This window comes from Gracilinanus agilis, chromosome 2, assembly GCF_016433145.1.
Source record: "Gracilinanus agilis isolate LMUSP501 chromosome 2, AgileGrace, whole genome shotgun sequence".
In the NCBI taxonomy this organism is placed as follows: domain Eukaryota; kingdom Metazoa; phylum Chordata; class Mammalia; order Didelphimorphia; family Didelphidae; genus Gracilinanus; species Gracilinanus agilis.
The window spans coordinates 52,092,118-52,113,033 of NC_058131.1; the positions used below are offsets into that span (position 1 = coordinate 52,092,118).

The window sequence follows — 20,916 nt, forward strand, 5'->3', positions numbered from 1 at the left end:
AGCGGAGCTTGGCCTAGAGTTGCCCTGGAGCACCCTGAGGGCCAAACAGAGCCAGGAAAGCTGGCTTCTCAGTGGAAGGCCCACAAGGCTCCAGCAGATGGATGTCCTTGCCTGCTATCTTCTCTCCTGATGCACAGCCAGGCGCCTGTAGGAAAGGGGCCACAGCCTGAAGGGACATCAGCCATGTGCGTATCACAGCGATTCTTCAGACAGGACGTCCTTCACTGGCTCTCTTTCCAGGTTGGCAGGGAAAGGCCAAGAGCAGGTTCCCCCTGCAGAAGTCAGTCAGTTTTAACAAGAATCACCAGTGGGACAGCTCAGGGAACAAGGGAAGAGGCACCACTCTCAAGGGAACCCATAGGGACGGGGGCTGGAGGGAGCCAGGTTTTACTTTTCAGTCTGTACAGTGAGGCTTTGATGTAAGTATCTCCACCCTCACTGCACCCCATTTGTATTTTCATCGAGAGGACAGGTCTGGAAGGCAAGTGTAAGTTCAAGCTATGGTTTAAAAAAACAATCCTTACCTTCTTCTTTAGAACCAATAATATCAGTTTCTAGGCAGAAGAGTGGTAAGGGTAGGCAATGGGGGTCAAGTGACTTGCCCAGGGTCACACAGTTGGGAAGTGCCAGAGGCCACATTGGAGCCCAGGACCTCTTGTCTCTGGGCCTGGCTCTCTATCCACTGAGTCACCCAGCTGCCCCAGCTCAAGCTGTTAAACTAGAGCAAACAGAATCTACAACTTCTTTTCCTTAAATTATAAATTTGCTGGTTGCATGGGTGAGGAGATCCCATCAATGGTGAGAGTGGGAAATGGTAGAAGAGTCACTCCAATACAGGCAAACATGACTGAAAGTGCAGGAAGAACTGTTTATCAAAATATTTTATTTTAGGAGACCCCCTCAAAAAAAAGACCCTCCTCATTAGACAGATGCCCCAACAATACCCTTGCTTTTTTTCTTTTTTTCTTTTTTTTTAATCAACTAAAACAATCTGATGCTTAAAATAAAAGACAGGAAATATTTCCCAATCAGACTTTAGTCAAGAATATATATATATCTATATCTATATATATATTTTTGATCCTGGGGATGGGGCAAGGGAGGGGAAGATGTTGCCAGTAGTTCACAGAAGTATTCGGTTTTCTTGTTACACAGGAAATAGAATGGCATTGCTGAAGACACAACACACAGCAAGGCTAACTAGAATACGACTCGTGGCTAGCAAGGAGGGGTGAGGGGAGAAGGAGAAAAGAAAAGGGGGGCTTGGGGGAGGCGGGAGAGACAAAGTATCCAATGGGGCTGGATTAGGAGTCCAGGATTTATAATTTACATTGAAAATGTTGCTGCGTGTGCCTCTGCCTGCCTTGGCGCTGGCTTGGTCTGCCTCAGGGGATTCTGCTCTGGGAAGAAAGGGACTGATCCTCAATCTCGCTGGGAAGCAGCTGGGAATCAGAGTCATCTTCATTATATGGGCGGCTTCTTTTCCAGCTGAGAAACTTTTTTTTTCCTTTTTATTTTTAATTTTAAAAAAGAACCGCAGCCAAAATAAGACATTAACTGCACAATCCAAAATGGCTGCGCTTACACTATTTATAAAAACACGTAAGAGTCTATTCGGGCTGGTCCAGGAGCTATACTTTCCCCGGGATTTTGGCCCGCTTCCGAGCAATGGCGTCTTCCACGGCTTTTAGCTGCTTCAAGAGCTCTTCCCGTCTCGACAACGTGCTCGACTTCCCGGACTTGGCGCCAGCTGCAGCTGGGCCCCCATCGGAGGCTTTGCCGGGCACGCTGGTGACTTTGCTCGAACTCTTGGACTGTGGCGATAACTGGCGTTTCCTGGGAAGGAGGAGAGAAAAGTGAGAGAGCAGCCGAGGAGGGGCCAAAGGGTGGACACCACCTAAGTGGGCAGCCCTCACTGGCCTGGGAAGCTACTCCCGACTCCAATCCTACAGGATGTAAAAGGAAAGACGAGAATGGCTTTGGGCTGCCTAAAAGAATATGTGAAGAACTAAGGGCCGAAGTGCTCTGGATGCCCAGGGCGGTGGGGGTTGGGGCAGGTCTCCTGCCTATGTAGTTGCTGCTCTTCAGACAAGGCGCATTTGGAAATGGACTTCAGAGACTCATGGCCTGGATCAACTAACTTGCTCCCCAGCCCTTGCCCTTAGGCCCTAGCTGGCTGGTAAGGCTAGAAGAGAAGGCGCCTCCTGCTGACTCCTGACAATACCACAGGGATAAAAGGCCTCAATGATCTTGGCTCGATGGTGATTGTAACACTATTCAATCAGTCTCTGTTGAAGTCCAATAGAAACTCTCCAATCTCTACTTTCTGCCCTGAAATCACTTGATTCCAAAATGCTAACTGATATTATTTCCACTGAAAACTAAGTTGAGAATGTGCCCCTATTCAGAACTTCACTCTTGGGCAGCAACAGGTTCTGCTTGTCAAGTTTGGCAAAAAAAAGGGCAGAAAAGTATTGAGTTATGCTAACAAGGAAGACAGAGGGCTCTGCATGCCTCGCTCCCTCTGAGGGGGTCTCATCTCTCTAGGTCTCTCCTTCCAAGGAGTCCTCAAAGGACTCCAGAATGACAGTTTGATAAACAGTTAACTTTTCAGGCAATAACACTGTACCAGAGGTCCTAGAACCTAAAAGCTACAAGGAAGATTGATTTTCTGAAAGCAATTCAGTTGACCCAGCATGTTCATCTGCCCGCCTCCACTGAAATGGAGACAGCATAAAGAGATCCACAATGAATTTATTTACCCAAAGCTCAAGCTGGATTTGCCAGGCCTGGCACTTTCCTTCGTATCCCCCTTTTGTTCCCTTTTCTAAGTGCTTTGGGCAGATAGTAGGTACTCAAAAATGTTCTGACTGTTTGCCAGGCTATTTGGCTATTGGCTGCTTACCAGTACCTTTACTAGGAGAGGAAAAGGAACTCCAATCAGTTAGTCTGACTCTGCTATCATGACTAAGGAAATATGCGTTAGAACAAAGTGTGAAAAGAGCTAACATTAGGCTTTCAGATTGTCAGCGGATATTATCCATTTATGCCTCACTGTTGGCTCCATGCTGGGGAAGGGGAGCCCAGGAATAGGCTTTCAAGGCTGGCAAGGCTTTGGGGGTGGGTCCAGAGATGGACTGGCTACTGACTGAGGATGAAGCTAAGATCAGAGATGTGGATCTCCACTTTGGTCATCGGATAGTCAAAGTCTTTGGCCATAAACTGAATTTGGGAACTTTAGGCACAAAGGTCACGTTGTGTCCTCTGTGCTAGTGGGAATAGCGTCTCTGAGGAACTGAAGCATTCCCAAGCCAGGACTCTTTCCTGTGTAGCCAAGGCTCCTTTTCTGCTTTTACAAGCCCACGACAGGTGAGGATCTGCCTTCTCTTACAGGAACGGGGCCACCATAGATCTTGACTGAAAAAGACAGAAGAGAGCGCTCACCTATCTGGTTGAGTCAAAGGCGGTTTGGGGTTCTGTCCTCTCTGGCGTTCCTGTTTGGGAGAAGAGATTCTCCCACCTGGTTTCCTATCACGAGAACCTGAGATACAAAGGGAAAAGGAGTTATTTTTTTTATTCCATGACTAGCCAGGATCCCTTCAGTCAGAATATGATGATTTAGACTGTTATTAACTTCAGAGGCAGAAGAAGTTTAATACTTCTTTTCTTTTCGAGAGTGGTAAGGGCTTGGCAATTGGGGTTAAATGACTTGCCCAGGGACACAAAGCTAGGAAGCGCATGAGACTAAATCTGAACCAAGGCCTTCCTGACTCCAGGCCCGATGCTCTATTCGATGAATGAAAAGTCTTAACTATACTCCAGATTTTAGACTGCTTTCTTCTTCCAGATCTTTAAAGCGGTGCTCCCCCTCCTCCATTAGTCACATTCTATCTAATGTTCCACTGCTGGGAGCATCAAGAAGCAGTAGGAGGAACAGTAGCTGCCAGAATCATAGATGCTTCCAGTTCCTCTCTCTTCCGGCATTGTTTAGCTCCTTCATTCCACCGTTTAAAAATTGATTTTTTTCACCAATTACATGTAAAAACTGTTTCTAATATTTAAAATGAATTTTGCCTCTCAAATCCCACCCCCACCTCTACCTCTGCTGAGATAGTAAGCAGTCTCATATAGATTTTACATGTGCAATCATGTTAAATTTTTTTCACATTAATCCTTTTGTAAAAGGAAACTCGAACAAAAAAATTAAGAAAGTGAAAGAAGTCTGCTTTGGTCAGGATTCAATGACTCCCATCAGTTTTCTCCAGAAACAGATGACATTTTTTATTATGAGTCCTTTGGGACTAAATTGCTGAGAACAACTAAGTTATCCACAGTTGTTCACTGTACAGTATTCCTGTCCCTGTACAATGTTCTCCTGGTTCTGCTTATTTCACTCTGCTTCAGCTCAGTATAAGTCTTTCCAGGTTTTTCTTTTTTTTAAAAAACCTTATCTTCCATCTTAAAATCAATACCATGTATTGGTTCTAAGGCAGAAGGATGGTAAGGGCTAGTCAATGGGAGTCAAGTGACTTGCCCAGGGTCACACAGCTGGGAAGTGTCTGAGGCCAGATCTGAACCAAGGACCTCCCTTCTCTGGGCCTGGTTCTCAATCCACTGAGTAACCCAGCAGCCCCTTTTCCAGGTTTTTCTGAGCTCTTCCTCCTTGTCCTTTCTTACAGCACAACAGTATTCCATTACAATCATTAACTATAATTTTCTCAGACATTCTCCAATTGATGGGTATCCCCTTCACTTTCCGATTTCTTTGCTCCCATAAAAAAGAGCTGCTTTACATATTTTTGTACTTATAGAACCCCCCCCCCCCCTTTTTTAACTCTTTGGGATACAAAACTAGTAAAGAGATTATTGGATTAACTGGTATGCACTGTTTTATAGACCTTTGGGCATAGGTTCAAGTTCTCTCCTAAATGGTTGAATCAGTTCATAATTTCCCCAACAGTTCCTTAATGTCTCAATTTTCTAACATTCCCTCTGGGATTTGTCATTTTCCTTTTCTGTCATAATAGTCAATTTGATAGGTCTGAGGTAGAACCTCAGAGTTTTCTTCATTTGCATTTCTCTATTTAATAGTTAGTTAGAGCATTAATTACTTTGTCTGAGAACTGTCTGTTTTTTCTTTGACCATCTATCAATTGGGGAATAACTTATATTCTTATATATTCAATCATCTCTTTATGTAGTTGATAAATGAGGCCTTCATTAGAGACATATAAATTTCTGCACATTAGGATTACTGTGTATTACTTGCTATCCTATTTCCCTCTGCTTAGTTTCTAACCTCTATCTCCCTCAATTTGCCCTCTTTTCTATCAGCCCTACCTCCCACCTCCCCCTTATCTTATCCTCCTCCTCTCCTACTTTCCTGCACAATAAGATTGTGTATGTTCTTCCCTCACTGAGTCAGGTCCACACATTCCCCATCTCACCTCCTCCATTTTCCCTTCTACCATGAAAGCTCTTTCATGTTTCTTTTATGTGCAGTAATTTACCCCATTCTATATTTTCTTTCCCCCTCCTCCCAATGCATTCCTCTTTCTTGTGCATTAATTTTATTTTTTATATAATCTCATCATATTCAACTCACACCCTTGGTCCTCAATGTATACTCTTTCTAACTGCCCCAATAATGACAAAGTTCTTAGGAGTTACAAGAATCACCCCATATAGGTATGTAAATATTTAACCTTACTGAATGTCTTTTGATGTTTCTCTTGAGTTTAGTATTTGAGAGTCAAATTTTTACCAGGAATGTTTGAAAGTTCTCTTTTTCATTGAATATCTATTTTTTTCCCCTGAAGGATTTGAAGGATTATAATCCGCTTTAATGGATAAGTGATTCTTGGTTGAAGAATTTCAACCTTTGCCCTCTGGAATATCAAGTTCTATGCCCTCTGAACCTTAAATGAAGAAGCTGCTAAATCTTGGGTTCCTTTGACTGTGGCTCCACAGTATCTGAATTGTATCTTTTTGGTTACTTTCAATATTTTTTTCTTGACCTGGGAATTCTGGAATTTGGCTATCACATTCCTGGCATTTAACTTTTTGATATCTCTTTCCTAAAAAACTGGTAGATTCTTTCTATTTTACCCTATGGTTCTAGAACATTAGGGCAGTTTTCCTTGATAATTTCTTGAAAGGTGTCAAAGCTTTTTTTTTGATCATGGCTTTCGGGTAATCCAATAATTCTCAGATTACCTTTCCTATATTTATTTTCCAGGTCAGTTGTTTTTCTAGTGAGATAGTTCACATTTTCTTTTCTTTTTTTCCTCCCAATTTTTTGACTTTGTTTCTTCTTGTCTCCTGGAGTCATCAGCTTCCACTTGCCCAATTCTGCCTTTTTAAGTTCTCTTTGGTGGATTTCTGTGTTTCTTTTACAGATTAGCCTATTCTGTTTTTTAAGGTATTGACCTCTCTTCAGTGTTTTTTGGTGACTTCTTTACAAAGCAGTTGACTCTTTTTTCATGCTTTTCCTATATCATTCTTTTTTCCCCAACTTTTTCTTCTACCTCTCTTATTTGATTTTAAAAATCCTTTTTGACCTCCTCCATTAATTCTTTTTTGGACTTGAGAGCAATTCTTATTTTTCTTGGAGGCTTTGGATACAATAATATTGACTTTGTTGTCTTCTACTGACTTTGTGTTTTGATTTTCCCTGTCACCAAAATAAAGCTTTGAAGTCTACTCTATATGTCTCTATATATCCCATGCATATTCTGATTATAATCATTTACTGGTTGCTAAACATTTTCCCTTCCTTTCTTTTGGTTACTATTTCATATTTTTCTCTTCATCCCAATCCCCAACACACATACTCTAGACTTCAAAATACAAACACACGTGCCTGTTTTTTTTTTTTTTAAAGCCTTATCACCTTCCATCAATACTGTGTATTGTATATTGGTTTTAAGGCAGAAGAATGATAAGGGCTAGACAATGGGGGTTAAGTGACTTGCCCATAGTTAGGAAGTGGCTGAGACTGGATTTGAACTCAGGATTTTTTGTCTTTAGGTCTGGTGCTCTATCCACTGAACCAGCTATCTGCCCCACTGTCTTTCATATTTAAATATTTCCCTTAGTTTCTGAAGATCTGGGAGGCTAGAATGTTTCAATAGACATCAGCTTTTTCTCTCATGAACTACATCTTCCTTTTACCTCAGCCAAAAACAGGGATGGATTGTTATAATCTCATTCATAAGTATTCTACTTTTTAAACTCCTGAATTGGAATTATTCCCCTTAAGTAACCTCTTCCCTCCCTGCTGCCTCATTCTTCCCAATCCTATTTTCCTCCTTCATTCTGTCTTCAAGTCAATCCATCCCTCTCTCCTCTTTTCATCTGCCATTCTTGCTCTAGGTCTTACTTTTTTCCTCTTACAATCTTAATTTTATTAATTAGTCTAACTCGACCCTCTATACTTTGAGGAAGGAGTGTGCTCTCTACATTTGAATCTCCCCTTGTCCTAATGCTACTGTTCATGTCTTGTCAAACCTTGAAATTACAGATGAAGGAAAAACAAGACATCAATCAACATTATTCTAAAAGACCGAACCCTAGATCAGCAACACAAATTTGTAAATTAATCTCAACTGGGGCATCGATGTATTAAAAAACAATCTTCCTCTTCCCTAATTAATTTTCTCTTATTCCCTTCTCATCACAGTGGCTGTTCCAAATCTCCTTTCTCTCCTCAAAATTTCTCATTGTGCCTCTACTTCTTTTCTCTCAACTGAGGAGCTTGTTTCATACTCAGAAAAGAGATGCTTGGAAAAAAAAGTTATTTTTTCTCCCCTCATCTCACAATCCAATGACATGCCCCACCATTTCCTCCAGGCTCTGATGGTAAAGAAGGCTTATGTGTTCTCTCTCTGTACCAAGGTAAACAAATCTACATAGATATTTGCTGCCATTTCATTCTATCTCCTCTAGCAAACTGTCCTCACTTTCTTTGATTTCTTCCTATTTACAGCTTCCTTCATTATTACTTACAAAGATACAAAGTTCTCACCATACTTAAAAGTTTTCTTAGATCTTTCCTCCCTTTTTTATACTTCTTGAATAAGTTGTCTACTCTTGGTGCTTCTACTTCCTCTTATCTTACTCCCTAACTCCCTTTTTCGCTTTTGACCTCATCATCCAACTGAAACTGCTCTTTCCAAAGTTATCAATCATGTTTCAATTGCCAAATACAACGGTCTTTTTTCAATCCTGATCTTCCTTGATCTTTCTGCAGTCTGTGACACTGCTGATCAGTCCCTTCCCTTATATACTCTTTCTTCTCTGGCAGGGTTTTTGAGATACTGCTCTCTCCTGGGTCTCCTTTCTGCTACTTCTCAATATGTTTTGATGGATCATCATTATCCATGTCATATCCACTAACTCTGTGTCTTTCAAGATCCTTCCTGGGCTATTGGCTCTTTTCCCTTTATATTCTTATCTCTCAATTATCATCTATGCATAAGATTTCTAAACCTATTTATTCAGGTCTAGTCTCTCTCTGATATCACTAATTGCTTCCTGGACATTTTGAACTGAATATTCCATTAGGCATCTTGAATTCAACATGTCCAAATCAGAACTCATTTATCTTTCCCTAAATCCATACCTCTTTTGCTCTTCCCTATAGATGCTAAGGATACCACACCGTCGAATCAACTGAGTGTTTTTTATCTTCATTTTAGCTTCCATATCTCCAATTAGTTGCCAAATCCTGTCTTTTCTATGTCCTCAGAATCTCTAGCCCAGGTCCATTCTCTCCACTCACATGGCTACCACTCTAGTTAGGCCATCATCATCTTTTGCCCAGACTACTGCAATAGCCTCTTAATTCGTCTTCTTTGCTTCAAAACCTCTTCCTTTCCCCAAATCTATTCTCCATTCAGTGGCCAATGATTTTCCTAAAGCACAGGTATGATGTCCCCCCTCCCCCCCCACCTCTAGAGATTTCCTATTGCCTCTAGGATAAAATAGAAACTTGGGGGGGTGGGGGGGGGGAAGCATTTAAAGTTGATCCCAATCTGGTTTTTTCTCTTTCCAATTTTCTTACAAATCACTTCCCGCCACACATTCTATGCCAGTGTATTTGCTGCTCCTTGCATATACATATTGTTCATCTCCCACTTATCTGCTTTGGCACTGGCTATCTTCCATGTCAGGAGGGCACTCTCCCTCCACCTCCACTTCCTTTAAGATGCCTTCTAAAAGTCTCTTTTGACTCCTTAGCTGCTGGTGTTCTCTCTTCCAAAATTACCTTGTAATGATTTTGCATATATTCTATATAGACTTCTATATAGACACACTGTCTTCCCCATTAGATTGTAAATTCCTTGAAGGCAGGAATTGCTTCACTTTTGTCTTTATACCATAGCTACTTAACAGTGCTTGACCTCAACTTTCTTTGGTCAAACACCCTAACTCGTCCTCCTTCATTATTCTTACTTCCTCTTAGTAGAGCCCCCTGGGCTGTCAGTAGTGAATTTCTTCTTTTCACCTTGTGACAACCTTTTCCACTAGACTCTCCTTCCTTTGCTCCAGGTTCTGAGCAAGATGACAAGGCCACTCCCTCTTGCTCTGCTAGTCTTTTCTGAGAGCTTACTCATATCTTTGAATGTTTTTCCTCTTTCCATTCCTACTGCCTACCACACATACCTATTTCTCTCTTTTAGAAAAATAATTCATCACCTAAAGCTACTGTGGAAAGAACACTAGATTTGGATTCATCCCTTCCCATATTTGGCCTTGTGTTTCATTTTCTGTCAAATAAGGGGATTGAATTAGAAGAGTTTTCAGATCTCTCTCTGCTCTAAATCTATGATCTTTATTTTATTGCTTGAATAGTCAAAGCTGAATAATATTGGAATATACTCAATTCTGATTGTTTCCTACTTACTTTTAATTCCTTAGAATCTAGCTTCTGACATCACCACCCAACTAAAATGATTCTCTCCCTAGATTACCACTAATCTTTTAATTGCCATTATCCCTGTATTACTCTGTATCTTATATAAGTTCTCTGAAATTTCTGACACTGTGGACCACCCCTTTCTCCCTGCATACTCATGTTCTGTGACATTACTCCTAGTTTTTCTACCTATCCAAATATTCCTGGTTTAATTTTTTGGATTGTTCATCCTTGACATTCATAGGTATCTGTCAAAAGCTCTATTCTTAGGTTCGCTAATCTTGATATATTCTTTCTTGGCAATTTCATTATTCCTTAAGGGCTGATGTGACTGAAGCATCACACTCCTTTATCTATCTATCTATCTATCTATCTATCTATCTATCTATCTATCTATCTATCTATCTATCTATCTATCTATCTATCCATTTATTAAAAACCTTTGCCTTTCATCTTGGAATCAATACTATACATTGGTTCTAAGGCAGAAGAGTGGGAAGGGCTAGGCAATGGGGATTAAATGACTTGTTCACAGTCACACAGCTAGGAAGTATCTAAGGCTAGATTTGAATCTAGGACCTCTGGCCTCTAGGCCTGGCTCTCAATCTACTGAGCCACCCAGCAGTTGCTCAGTATCAAAAGTATTGATTCTAAGATGGAAGGTAGGGATTAAAAAAACAAACAAAAAAACTGAAAAAAATTACACAAAGTCTTTGGAATGGAAGCTGATGTGTGTAACTTACTATAATAGCTGTTCCAGTCATACTCATAAATAACTTGCCTATAGGACTGGGAGGAAGCAATTTTGGAGCTTTATTATTATTCTGGCCCATTTTTGCAGAGTGATAGTGAAAAAGTCAAGTTTGTGCCAAGAACTGCAAGTTGGGGCCTGAAAAGAAATTCTCTCCTTAATACTAAAATGACAACGGGGGGATTTCTTACCTCTATCAGGAGAAAGGTTAGCTCGTTTTGCTGGAGGAGAAGTTTGTCTATCTTTGTCTGATGGTTCATATCTCTTCCTGCTTCCTTTATCAGTTGCCTAAAATGAGAAAGGAAATAAAGCCAAAGACTAGAGGAACTCTGGGTAGGACTAAATTAAAAAAAAAAAAAAAAAAAAAAAAAGCAGAAACAGCAGTATCAAGTAACAAAACTGCCGTACATTCAAGGCAATACTACCTGACACAGCCATTGCCTCTCCAATGGACTCAAGTCAATTACTGATCCTCTGTGGGTCTCTGTTCCCCTATCTTTAAATACATAGGAAAGACTCATAAAACATTCCCTATTTCAAGAAAGTATTATATAGAGGACATTATTCTTTTAGTACAGGGACACAAAGTAATTCACTTGATCTAATGAGTAAATTGATGTATGACAGCCATGACTAGCTTTCCAAGTGTGGTCCAGAGCTTCTGATTTTGGCTTGGGTTTGTGATTTTACTGATGATGGGAGCTCAAAATGAGGAAACTTGCTCTACCAGAAGATCAGTAATTGCTCAGCAGATTAGACAGTGGTGTACAAATGAATTAAATTTACTGACATACAGTAAAGACTATACATTTTTATATCTTAAAAAAATCTCTTAATATGTATTATGTCCTCCTTTTGCAGCAATTCCTTATTTCAAGTATGTGGCATTGAATTCACAAGATCTTGATGTATATACTTTAATTTTCCACCCTCAAAAAACTTTGCTTTTATCACATTGGATATTAAGCATACTTTTAATAAAAAGTTCATTTTTCCAAGCCTAGATTTAATTATAAGTGATAAGTTTTCAATGGGATTTAAGTAAGGTGAGTTTCTAGAGCACTGACACATGTTTATTTCTTTTTCTTGGATTTATATATTAACTTTTTGTGAACTGGGACACGGTGTGAGGTCATGTTTGATGCATTCCATCTCCATTTAGGGATTTCTGTAAGTCTGGAACAATTTTGCTTTCCAGAGATCCTCATTTCTAATGGGCAAAAGCCTTCCAGGCCTAATGGAAATAAAAAACAACAAAGATCTATCCCCAAACATGTTTTATAGACTGAGGAAGATGCTCCAATCTTAACTTGTTATCTGAACTTTCTCTGATAATACTTTTGGTACAGCTTTGAATGAAAGACTGAGTCTCATCAGCAAAATCTACATTTCTCAATCTTAAGTACTCCAGCTTTTGCATTTTGCCCATGAGAAGAGATTTTTCTTCATAGCAAGTGTTAGTGACTATTTGTTTTTAAAATGGTCTTAATATGTGTTCCTCCAACCTCAAGAAGCCTATACTAGACATCAAAGGAATCATAACAACCCTTCTAGCTGTCAGATCCCTCTGAAGGTCTTTACCTGTTTTCAGAGGCTTTTGTGCATCACCAGTGTCAGTTCTTGGTGGTGTTTTTCATTTGCAAGTTGTAGGCTTGAAGATCAATGAAAGGTCTGACTTCTTCATATCAACAGTTATTATAAGTTATTGAAGTATGTGCTTTTATTAAAAGATACAACTTCTATACATTTCCATTGTTAAAAACCAGACTTATAAACACAACCAAAGAGAGCAATGAAATATGTGTATGGCATGACATGTAGTACCTAGAAAACTAAGTAAAGGTGGAGAAAACTAGATTCATCTGGTCCAGGAAGGGCATTTTGTCAGAACAATGTCAGTGGAAGTCCACATCTATCACTCTGTTTCCACAAAATGAAAATTTATCCAAATCATTCCTAGTCTCAAGTAAACCACACAACACTGTTGTATGAGAAAGCTGCCTTGTTCAGTGACTTGCCAAGGGATATAAAGTCTAGGTCAGAGAGAGGGAGTCAAAATCAGATACTAGATTTGAGGGATTGAGCCTAGGAGCGGCAGGAGGGCTCTAGGAGCATTCTGAGGCTTTCCTAGAAGATGCCATCTTTGAGAAGGAGTCAAAAATTTCTTTACTGTGTATCTCAATGACTTTTAGGGAGCTTAAGTCTTTCTTTCTTTTTTTAAACACATAACTTCTGTGTATTGGCGCATAGGTGGAAGAGTGGTAAGGGGGTGGGCAATGGGGGTCAAGTGACTTGCCCAGGGTCACACAGCTGGGAAGTGTCTGAGGCCAGATTTGAACCCAGGACCTCCTGTCTCTAGGCCTGACTCTCAATCCACTGAGCTACCCAGCTGCCCCTTAAGTCTTTCTAATAGTTAATGTGATAGCATATCCACAGGCTACAAAAATAATTCATGGTCTTGTTTTCATGGAATGTATTCATTCATTCATTCATTCATTCATTCATTCATTCATTCACTCACTCACTCATTCATTCATTCATTCATTCATTCATTCATTCATTCATTCATTCGTGGTCTCATTCTTCTCTTGCAGTCAGTATACTTTTTTGGGGAGTCACTGGTCAAATTTACAATGAATTCTCTGGGAATTTCCAAGTCTCACTACCAACATGAAGTCATCCTCTTGGTACAGTCTCCAATTTCTAAAAATGCCAGGAAACAAAACTGTAGTTTGTCTTGGCAAATGGCAGTACCAAAACCAGCACTGATTCTCAATCGTCTGCATGAATTTTAAGAGGCCAAGTTCATGAGACTAGAAGTCATTTCTTGCCACCCTGATGGAACTCCATTTTCCAAACAAAGGAGGATCCATTCCTAGTGAGTAGAACTATGGCTCTAATTCAGACAGGCTTGCTAGGTGAAGTTTCCTGTTACTGATATTTGTTTCTTACTTTTTTCCCCTCCTATTAGTAGATCATTAGCAGCTGAATTAGTTGAACTAATGTCCTTGCTTTATAGGTCTTACCTTATTTAATAATGTCAGTTTGATCTCTTTGTGAGCACTGAACCCTCCTTGCTGAGGTTGTGGTGGGAGCACTTGTTGGGGTGGTGGCGGCTGCTGAGATGATTTACTACTGGCTGTAGGTTTTGTGGATTTGGGAGGCTGTGTGGGTGCCTCCCTTTTCCTCTTCTCTTCTTTAACACTATCTTCTTTTTTTGATTTTCCTGTTAAATGACAAATTCTCATAGTCATTCACCTTAGTAATCTCTTCTTTTGGGTTATTTTTGGGGTGATATAGTTAATGGCAGGAAACATACACAATATGTATATGCAAATTAAAAGTGTGAATATGCAAAAAGAAATCTTTTTTCTATGTGCTGAATGGTTTCTGAAAGGTAGCAGAAATAATAAATATAGTTTGATTATATAATGGCTACTATGGGAAAACTCTGGCCTAGGCACTAGAGGTGGGTTGAAACTACAAAGATGAATGTTTCATCTCTATTTTGTTATAACTGAGAGGCAACTTGGCATAATAGACTTAGATTCAGAAAGATTTAGTTTCAAGACCTGTCTCTGCCACATCCTGGCAGTATGACCTTGGATCAATCACTTTACAATTCTCATCTTGAGACTATAAGCTTCTAAGTAGGTTTGATGTGCACTGGCAGTGGAAGTTTTCCATATCAGGTGTTTCCCATGATCTCTGAAATCACAGGTCTGGTCCAATCCCCTCCCCTGCCCCTAAACAAACCCTATGAACACATTTATCTTTCTTACAGCCAATGCAGTGGATTATTCTAAGAGAGGAAGGTCCCTGTCCTCCAGGAGCTTTACTGTCTAGTAGCTGGCTTAAAAAAAAAAAAAAAAAAAAAAAAAAGATGACAGATGCATAATGTGTGAAAGTGGATGTGAGATACATACATAGTACTAGGAGTTCACAGAAGGGAAGATTTAATTCTGGACAAAAGAAGATTGTCTTTCCTTTATCTTTTAACCCACTCAACTATATTAGTTTATATTTATATTTTTGCCAAAAATAGGCAACAGATATTCTGTAGATATTCTATTCCAGATGGATCTAAATGGCTAAAAAATTATTAAGAAAAAAAGTGATATATTTTATAATAGATCAAGATTTACCCTTGAAGGCTTTTCTTTCTATCACTGAGAATGAATGACATATACAGGCCCCCAAATTACTCTATATTACCTACCTTATGTGAGTGAATTAAACAATACTCATAAAATGTGAAAGGAGAAACTCACTTAAGGATAGGATGAGATGTCCACATGTGGTTTTTCATTTTTGTAGCCAAAGGTAACTAGAGATGTAAACTATGCAAAAATTCATTGTTTTGGGGGAACCATTTAGACATTTACTGCTTAAATTTTTGTGGCATGATCTTTTTATGAGCTCGAATCATCACTATATTGTTCTAAGTATCTTGTTTTTCTCTCTTCTTTTTTTAATTAAAGTTTTACTAAAGCCTTCTCTTTCTGTATTACAATTAGGTCCTTGCTAAATACACCTTCCTCAACCTTGTACCCTTGACTGAGCCCGAGTCACAGTCATATTCCTGAACACCTGCAAAGTGTGGCGCCTTCTCTACAGATGTATAATTCTTTCACAAGATGAAGTGGTACAGCATAAAAAAAACAGATGAGTTACCTTTCTCTTTCTTCGGCTGGGCAGGGGTGGGAGACCGGGAACTGGCAGAGGAAACAGGACTGGCCAGATCAGCATACATGTCTTCTGAATCAGCACTTCGAACAGAACTGCTACTCGAGGTGGCGCTGGAGACAGAGGAGACGCTGCTCACACTCAGGGACCTGAAACATACAAAGAAATCCATGCACCACCAACGGGACACTGGATTGCAGGACAGTGGGGCAGAAGGGGAAAAGCAGAGGGGGTGGGTGGGTGGGGGTTAACACAGATAGAGATTGGCTGCTTCCCAACTGTTGACCAACATGGCTAGGTCTCCTCCATTCTTAACCCTCCCTGGTTTACTCACCCCTGCTAGTTGTGCCACAGGCCATCTACAACAGGGGCCTCCACTCCCTCTCTCTTCACTCTCTGTAGTCAGGCTTTCTGACCTCTTCATTCCCCTGAAACTGTTCTCCCCAAAGTTACTAGGAATCTCTTATTAACTGTTACTCCAATAGCCTTTTCTCAATCCTCATTCTTCTCAAGTTCTCTGAAAGCTATGAGATGCTGCTGATCACTCTCACTTCACTGATACTCTCTTTTCTCTAGGTTTTCAGGATATTTCATTAGCTATTCCTCCCTTTTCATCTCCTCTTCTGATGACCCTACCTTTAGGTCTCAGCCTAAATCCTGTCTTGGAGAGGAAGCCTCTGCACTCTCCTTTATTGCTAATGCCTGCCCTCTGCTGATGGTCTCCGATTTTTCTTGTCTGAGGCTATTTCCTATTGTCTCTCTCACTAGAGACAGGGAGCTCCTAGAGAGCAAGATCTGCCTTTTGCTTTTCTTTGTATCTCTAGCACTTTAACATTATGCTGGCTCTAATAAATGTTTACTTTGTGTATATACTTCAAACATTTATTAGGTGCCTACTGGTTCAATGACATCTCAATAGTATTCCTATTTCCTACTGTTGTTTTCAAAAGGATGTGTGTGTTCAGAGCTGTAGGATTCAGAGATAATGGAACGTTCTTTCACTTAAGTAAAAGGATTCCCTGTCCAGTTAACAGAAGGAAATGAGCAAAATCTGTTGTGTTTGCACATGCTGCCTGCCAATATTTGAACAAAAGAGGCCCTGCTCTGTTAAAATGGAAAGAAAGAAAACAAGGAAAGATGATGTAAAAGCTAGATCAGGGATATTTCATTTCAAAACATAGTCAATCTGAAGTCAGAATTCTGAATCTCTCTCAACTTTGGGAAAGTTTATTTTGGATATTCCTTATAGATTCCTTAGTATCTAGACAAAAATAGTTTACAAATAAAGCTACTTTCCTTTCTCTTGTTCCCACTTTCCTTGTCTCTGAAATGATTTGGATTAGATAATCTTTAAAGGAAATATTAAACTATTACAACAGACACAGAAGTTTTCTTTAAAATGGCAGTGGTGGTGTTAAATATCATGTTTTATATTTTTCCAGAGAAAATACCTACCTGAATTTCCTAAGACCGTCAGTAAGTGGTATGGGGAAAGGGAAAGAACCAGATTTTAAAAAAAGAAAGAAAGAAAAAAGAAAAGGAAAAGGAAAAAACTATATGGGTAGGCCAATAAAGAAAAGTTTAGGATGAGAAAGCATGACTTATCCCACTGCCTGGAACACTGATAATCATTTTTATTTTACAGGTGGTCAAGTCACACATATCCACTGTGGTTTGATCTTTCCCACCCTGTACTTCTTACAAGATTTTAAAATGCTTTGCAGAACTCTTTTCTATTATCTTTCTTCTCTTTCAAGTGTCTCTTCAATGTTCAATGAAAGTTTCCTTAAAGAGTCTAACTAATTCTCAAGTTCTCACATTGCAAGCTATCAACTTTCCACCTGGTAAGATCTGAATAAGAAACTTTCTGGAACTCAACAGCATAGTTTCCGATACCTGCTTCCACCCATCTTTTTACTGGCATTCGCTGGGTTTAGAAAAGATACGAACATTCCTAGTTCTCTCTTAGACTGGGAAGTAGGAGATAGATCTGGTGATTTAATCCAAATGTTTCAAGGAGTAAGGGACATCATCTATAGTCTAAATTTTCTAGTTTTACTTCATAAATACAAAAGTATCTCCTTCCTATGCTAGATATATTCACTTGGAATATTACTTGTCTCCAGAATGAAGGGAATTATGTTTGTGAAAGTTATTCTAAAAAATTAAGATAATTTCAGAGCTTTTCTCTAACAGTGTAGTAGCCTTTTTCAAACTTACAGGATTTACTAGTAATTGGTCCCAGAATACCTCAAGGAGAAGGAAGCTAACACTTGGCTTAACTTCTTACCGGGACTTCCTGGACCCTGATGGGGAGGGAGAAATAGAGGCAGAAGTTGATCGGGAATGGGACCTAGAGAGAGATCTTGACAATGACCTGGATCGGGAACTAGATCCGCTATAGCTACTGGCACTGCCGCTGATGCTGCCGCTGATGGTCCGCCTGCAACACAATAGGAAATCCTGTTAGAATCGACAACAATGAATCTAGGACAAAGCAAATTTCCCCTTCATTATGATGGGGCTACTAAATAACAATGCCAACCCTTGGTTTAGACAAGTAAAGTCTTTCTACATATTAAGTTCAGGGTCCATTATAACTCCATTTTATTTTATTTTTCTTTTTTTTAAAACCCTTACTTCCTATCAGTATCAATTCTAAGACAGGAGAGTGGTATGGGCTAGATAATGGGGGTTAAGTGACTTGCCCAGGGTCACACATCTAAGAAGTGTCTGAGGCCAGATCTGAAACCATTGATTCCAGGCCTGGCATTCTATCCTCTGTGTTACCTAGCTGCCCCACTCCATTTTCTTTATGGGGGGGGGGGGGGGGAACACCTCAGTGATAGCTCATGCCAATTCTGAAGGGATACTGACCATTATCACATGGTCTATCATCACATTAAACTTGTTCCCAAGGAATGAGACAGAAGTTATTAGATGGAAAGAGACCCTATCGGTCCCTACTTTGCTACATGTTCAATTCCACATGTTGAACCTGTGAACATAGAACACTATTTTTAGTGGTAAAAAGCAAGATGACATGGCCTGTCTAGAGACTAAACCTTTAAATGTGGCAATATTAGCACCATGCCCTAAGTAATAATAATGATGGATGATGGTGATAAACTATATATTCCTTTCAATTTTAGTTTTTAAAGCACTTTTACATTATGTTATTTCATTTATTCTCCACATCCACTCTGTAATATGGGCAAAGTAGTTATCATTTTACAGAAAGACACTGAGGTTTAGGGTAGTTAAAAAAGCTGAGAAAGGTTACAAAACTAGTATGTGGTAAAGTAGGATCTAAAAGTCAGGCCCCTTACTTCCAAACCCAGGGGTCACTTGACTAGACAGGATAAATTACTTTTATTCCTCTGGTGACTAGATATACTTGTTCAGGAACTTAATTTCTTCTCTATCAGCTTGGCTCTGGATTCCTGAGTTTACCATCTCTTGATTTATATCAGTTTACTTTGGGACTGCTCACCTATACCATTCAGAAATTTCAGTGACCACAAAGAGAGCACAATGATCTCACCTTCTGGGTGGGGTTCTTGTTTGGCGGTCCTTCCTTCTTGCTTCTCTGTTATCCCCTGGCTTGGTTGGCTCTGGTGCAGGTGTAATGGTTTTGGTGGACTGTGGAGGGGCTGGAGGTGGAGCTGGCTTTTTCAGAGACTTCTCTCTAAGAGGTAAGAGTCCAAATATATCAGCATCAAGGAGATCTTACTGTCTGAACAAAATGTCTAAATGTCACTCCCAGAGTATTACGAAAAAAAGCACAACTCAAAGTTTCATTGCTTCATTTAAATGGCCACATTATATACTAGTGACACAATGTGTCAATGAACTTTGAAGATATTTCATTCATCACCATCTAAGACCCTTATTTGAGGAGGGAAGAACAGAAGGATTCTAGCATCACTAGGCTCTAAAAAGTAATATTCCCTAGGATTCTAAAGTCAAATAACACTGATTGTTTCTTGAAGACACCAATGAGAAAGTGTCTTTGTAATTCCACAAGAGCATGCTGCAATAGATTAGGCTCACAGAATGCTGGGCACCTGGCCATCATTTTACAGTTGACTTTAAGTACAGGAAAGAGGTCCTTGACTTGCCAAAGGCTGTAAAGACAGCTGATAGGTATCAGAGCAGGCTCTCAGACTCGAGTCTTTTCTATTCCACCATGCTGTCTCTCAAAAATCAAAAGTAGCGTTTACTAATATATGGGTGGTAGAACCAACCATTTGGGAAAAATGAAAGAATTACTTTAAAAAGTGACCAAGCTGTCTTAAAACTCTTGACAATGCAATCCCACATCTGGGCACAAATTCCCAGGAGATAAAAGACAGAAACAAAGTGTCAATATATAGTAAACCAGTCTTAACACCACTTATGAGGAGACAGTGTTGCCTAATGGATAGACAGAGCTGGCCTCAGAATTGGGAAGATATGGGTTCATAAAAGGTCTGGGACTAGGTGAATCACACCTCTCAGGATCCCATGCAGCTACCTAGGAAAGACAGTTTAGTACGATGTTCTGCATTTGGAACTTACTAGCTGGAGGCTATACTTTAATTATTGTTCTATAAAATGAGGAGTTGGACTCTGAGGATCCATCTAGCTCTAGATTGATGACCCTAAGATAAGAGGCCAAGCAGTGGCTGATCTGAACTGAGGGAGAGAATTTCCTCACTAGGAAGTCCCTATTGCCAGGAAATCACAGATTAAGTCCAAAAACAGAAATGACAGCTCTAAGTAATTCAGAGAAACATGGGAATTATTCATATGAACAGATGCAGAATGAAATAAAAAGAATCGGAACACACAATGGCTCCAATATGAATGAAAAGAACATGAATGTCAGGATTTGAGTCACTTAAAAAACCATAATGGTCCTGGAGAAGAAATGATGAAATACCCTCTTCCAGGAGAGGATTTGTGAGATTGCCAGGCACAGGGTCAGGTGCTTCTGCCTAATTGCTTTACTTTGTGACAAGGGAAGGCTCAATTCTACAGGCAAAGGTCCATCTAGAATTGAAAGCAGTATGTAAAGAAAAGGTACCTGTAAAACTTTAAAGATCAAATGTTTACCTGATTGACCCTATAGCTTCTTGATAAGGGCATGGTTCTTAAGGCAATATGCTAGAGCAAGAAGGGTATGATCACATGATCCAGAGTACAAAGAGAGGGGTTGATATATTGGTGAGAAGGGTAATTTTTTCAGAGACGGGAATAAAGGAGATGATGCCAAATGTTTCTGAGATGCAGAGAAGACAAGAGGAGGGAGCTCATAGCAAATGTCCTCTATTTTCTCAGTAAAACATGAGCTGAAAGTGTGAGAACAGAGGATGGATGATATTAGAGGCTTGGGGAAGGAAGAGGTTAGAGAGGAGTAAAAAGATTGCTTTGCTACAGTAAGGGTCCTGTTAAGATTAGATAATAAAACTGTAATGCACCCACAGCCCAGTTGAAAAACTTCCTTTTGCCCTATTTGGTAGCAGGTGAAGAAAAGTAGAGGTGCACATGGAAGGAGCAATCTAAGATTGGGGGATGT

At 39.8% G+C, this 20,916-nt stretch overlaps 1 protein-coding gene across 4 annotated transcripts in view; it reads right to left on the bottom strand.

Annotated features, from left to right (window-relative positions):
* Positions 1 to 863: 863 nt before the first annotated feature.
* ZC3H18 (zinc finger CCCH-type containing 18) overlaps positions 864 to 20,916 on the bottom strand; it is a 95,182-nt gene continuing 75,129 nt past the window's right edge. For 3 of the 4 annotated variants that reach the window (XM_044663185.1, XM_044663184.1, XM_044663186.1), the window contains 7 exons: positions 18,901 to 19,044; positions 17,734 to 17,799; positions 15,345 to 15,505; positions 13,697 to 13,896; positions 10,862 to 10,958; positions 3,445 to 3,541; positions 864 to 1,836 (listed from right to left, as the gene is read on the bottom strand). In XM_044663185.1, coding sequence (XP_044519120.1) covers positions 1,632 to 1,836; positions 3,445 to 3,541; positions 10,862 to 10,958; positions 13,697 to 13,896; positions 15,345 to 15,505; positions 17,734 to 17,799; positions 18,901 to 19,044 — 970 coding nt within the window. In that variant the 3' untranslated portion in view covers positions 864 to 1,631. Of the gene's footprint in view, positions 1,837 to 3,444; positions 3,542 to 10,861; positions 10,959 to 13,696; positions 13,897 to 15,344; positions 15,506 to 17,646; positions 17,800 to 18,900; positions 19,045 to 20,916 lie in introns of all 4 variants that reach the window. The other variant, XM_044663183.1, reaches the window with a different exon arrangement.